The 3,607-nt window shown below is 39.8% G+C and overlaps 1 protein-coding gene across 1 annotated transcript in view; it reads left to right on the plus strand.

Moving 5' to 3' along the window:
- UACA (uveal autoantigen with coiled-coil domains and ankyrin repeats) overlaps window positions 1-2,750 on the plus strand; it is a 45,169-nt gene extending 42,419 nt beyond the window's left edge. The window contains exon 18 of the mRNA XM_077746238.1: window positions 2,553-2,750. Within this exon, the coding sequence (XP_077602364.1) occupies window positions 2,553-2,624 (72 nt within the window). The 3' untranslated portion in view covers window positions 2,625-2,750. The remainder of the gene's footprint in view (window positions 1-2,552) is intronic.
- The last annotated feature ends 857 nt before the right edge of the window (window positions 2,751-3,607 follow it).

A 3,607-nucleotide genomic window follows, 5' to 3' on the forward strand; every position in this document is an offset into this window, starting at 1 on the left:
TATCTCCCGGAGAAATTTACGAAGCTATATGGTAACACAACATCTTAAATTTAGCGTTCTCTCCATCTGCTTGTCACTCATCTCATAGGCAGTTTGGCAACATACAATGACAGCCCATGGTGATGGCATTGCTAGCTGGGGATCGTGCCTTGACCTCCATACCTGGCCGTCAGCTTAAGAGAGTAGAGAGGGCCTCCTGTTTCTTGGTAGCTCAGGAGTATTTCTTTGAAATGTAGAGAATGCTGTAAAAGCACAAAAAAATGACAGGGTATGCACAAAATTGCAATAATGTAAGAAAAAAACCTTTCTGTTCTGTTCGGAGATCATCAATAATATTTACTTATTGTGGCTTACACTCAGTGAAGCCTAAGATTAAGAATTCCCTTCTTTGCGGGTGTAATGAAAAGGCTCCTTGTTGAGAAAAAGAAATCACACCAAGAAACTGTTCAGCCTGTAAGAATACCATACTTAATGCTCTGTAGAAACCCCATGGTCAGCAATCTCCAAAATTCTGAGTCGATTTTTCAGGAAGATATACTAAAAGCAACAATGTTAGAATGGCAGGTGAGATACATTAGGAATTGTTTAGGATTTGAAGTATCAAGCAACACTGTTTAAAACAAAAAAGGGGGCGGTGTTGACAGAGAGCTTCCAAGTAGGTCATTTTTTTTTAATAAAACGAACTAGGTAAAATAATAAAAAGGAAGACACTTTAGAATATCAAATTCATAAAATCAAAAAGCCTTCCTTTTCTGTAGGAGATGAGGGGAAACAAATGTAAAAGAATGAATGGTATTATAAGAGAGAGTTTGGCCACTTTCTTCTGAGGAACTAGAAGATGAGCTGGGATTTAAAAGTACAGTTGACCCTTGAACAGGGGGACAGGGGTGCTGACCCTGCACAGTCAAAAATCTGTGTGGAGCCTTCGATTCCCCCCCAAACCTGACTACTCATAGTCTAGCTGTTGTGACTGGAAGCTTCACCAATAATATAAATAGTCAATCCACATCTATTTGGTATGTTATATTTACTCAATACTGTGTTCTTACACCAAGAAGCTAGAGGAAAGACAGCGTTACTAAGAAAATCAAAGAAAGAGAAAATACATTTATAGGACTGTATGGTATTAATCCAAATAAAAGATCTTTGTGTAAGTGGACCCCCACGGCTCAAACTCATGTTCAAGGGTCCGCTGTATGTTGAAATTGCTAGAGAGGACTATTGAGGGACAGCAGAGTGGGAACTTTAGGAGGGAAATGGTAGACAGGTGTGGGAAATGTGGACAAAGCTCATTCAGATCTGATAGTAGCCAGGGGAGGAAGAGCGCATTTTTCTGGAAAGACCCCACGAACTGTCAAGCCTTTCAACTCTGGATAACGTACGCTTCCAAAAGTTGAAATCCGACAGACTCCTAACGAAACATAACAAAAACAACCGGCATCAGAAATTGCCTTGCCTTCTGGCATCATAAAGTTAACTAAGAAATTCAGTTTAGTCACCCATGGCTAATGTTCGAAATTTCAACATCCTGCTCTTATAGAAACAGATTTTGGAAGCACAGAGTCTTTTTATATTAATGGAAGTGTTAAGTGGAAGCCTATTCAAATGTCCAAGCGAAGAAAAAGGGGCAGAGGGTGTTGTAAGCCCACCATACCGACTCGCGTTTAATCTGCCTCTTGCCATCTTTTTAAGTTCAAAATGTTTCTTCCTAAATATAGATGACTAACATTTATATAAAAGGATCTCAACCTCATTGGTAAGGGGAAATGCAAATAAACAGGGAGGCGCCTTTTTTTTCACCTCTGGGATGGGCAGATGTGAAACAAGATGATCCTCTGTAGCACTGGGCAAGGCGTTGTGGCAAATTGGCATTTCTAGCCTGTTGGTGGGAGGGTAAATTGTTACAGTGTCTGTAGAGGGAAATTTGTAGTGCTCTGCAAAATTAGCAATGGAGTCTGCTTTTTGACCCAGCGATTTCTTCTCTAGGAATCTGCCCGTAAAGACGGGAAACACCTTAAATGCCCGTCATTTGGGGGAACGAGTAAAGAAAGTACCACTCATCTGTACCGTGGCATAGGATCTAGTAACTTAAAATAATTAGGGAGATAGGTTAGGAAAGACTTACGTGACAGTAGGTAAAATGGCAAGTTGCAAAACAATACATGTGATTCTACTTAGGAAAGAAATAGAAGTATGGGGGCTTTTCCACGAATTACTTTTCTAACTACAGAAACGTTTCTCAGAAGAAGCCAGAAAAAAACCTAACCTGTAGTTGACTTTGCTCACTTATAACTTAACACCGCCCCTATCATCTGAGCCATTATTAAAAAAGAGAGAAGGAGAAAAGTTTGTCCATCTGTCTTCAGATAATAAGTGTTCAGAGCAGCTGGTTTGCCCTTCTTTAATTTGGCTTTTAAAATTTCCATCACAGAGCTCTGCTGTCTTTTCCAATAAATCCTTCAGAATCTCGCTGCAATGATGAGGCTTGGTGAATCACAACCATTTAGGCCTAATAGACCTAAAACATTTCTCCCTTTCTTCTTTCTCTCAAGGGCCACATGGACGAAGACGTGCAGGCGGCTTTACTCCAAATCATACAGATGCGGCAGGGGCTTGTATGCTAGCGGTCACTGCCCACGCGCCCGCCCGTGCGTCAGCGGCGGGTGCTGAGCCTCCTGTGTGCAAATCCACGGCCTTTCAGGACCCTTGTGTGCTAGGATCATTGAAATAAAACATATTTTGTTTCATCAGCACGTTTTTTTGTTTTTTTGGTTTTGTTTTGTTTTGTTTTGTTTTTTTGATTAGATGGGAATGTTACTGTGTTTTTCACTATCCGTTCAAATCTTATACTCTATATGTGTTAAGGTCATGGTTGGCGGCCAGTGTAACACTTTGCCCTGGACTGGCTACACGATGAGTTCTAAACCGATGAGTCCCTAGTAAAACATAAGCCATCTGTGTAGGTCTGTACGAACAGGCATTCGGCTGAAATAATTGTTTAAAGATTTCTTTCGTAGAAATTAATTTGGTTAAGTGGATCAAAAGATCTTTTAGGTCTTCCGTGGAGCCGTGAGAGCCTAATGCGATTTTAAGGAGTGCAGCATAACTTGGCTGGCCGAGTTGTGTTTTTATTGAAATAACTTAATGAGAGCCTTTGACTTGTTTTGGAGGTGGAGATTTTTTTCTTCTGATACTAGTAACTTTGATGCCTCTTTCGATACATTTCTTTTCATAAATGGTGTACGGCACTAAATTACACGTAGGTTAAAAACTGACCCGCGTAGCTTATGTCAGGACTTTCTAGTAAAATGGCCTCCTAATATCCACAACAGTGTCTTAATTTTTACTTGCGGTGATTTTTCTTGCCTCGGTATTCAGAGAGCTCTGGTAGCTGGCGTACTAGGTTTTTCAAAGTGTCAACAATTTTAGGCTATTTTTTTCTTTAAAGCAATTACTTTGACATTTGCTACTATAGTAACCAAACACTCATTATACATGCATCCTCCAAATGTTTTGCACTTATTTATAGGAAAATTGCACTAATGAAAATAATAATGTGGAATGTAGTTTTCTTGCAAAATTAGAGACCTAATTTTAGAAAGCAGAT

The sequence above is a fragment of the Crocuta crocuta genome, unplaced genomic scaffold, assembly GCF_008692635.1.
Source record: "Crocuta crocuta isolate KB4526 unplaced genomic scaffold, BGI_CrCroc_1.0 scaffold130, whole genome shotgun sequence".
NCBI lineage: Eukaryota > Metazoa > Chordata > Mammalia > Carnivora > Hyaenidae > Crocuta > Crocuta crocuta.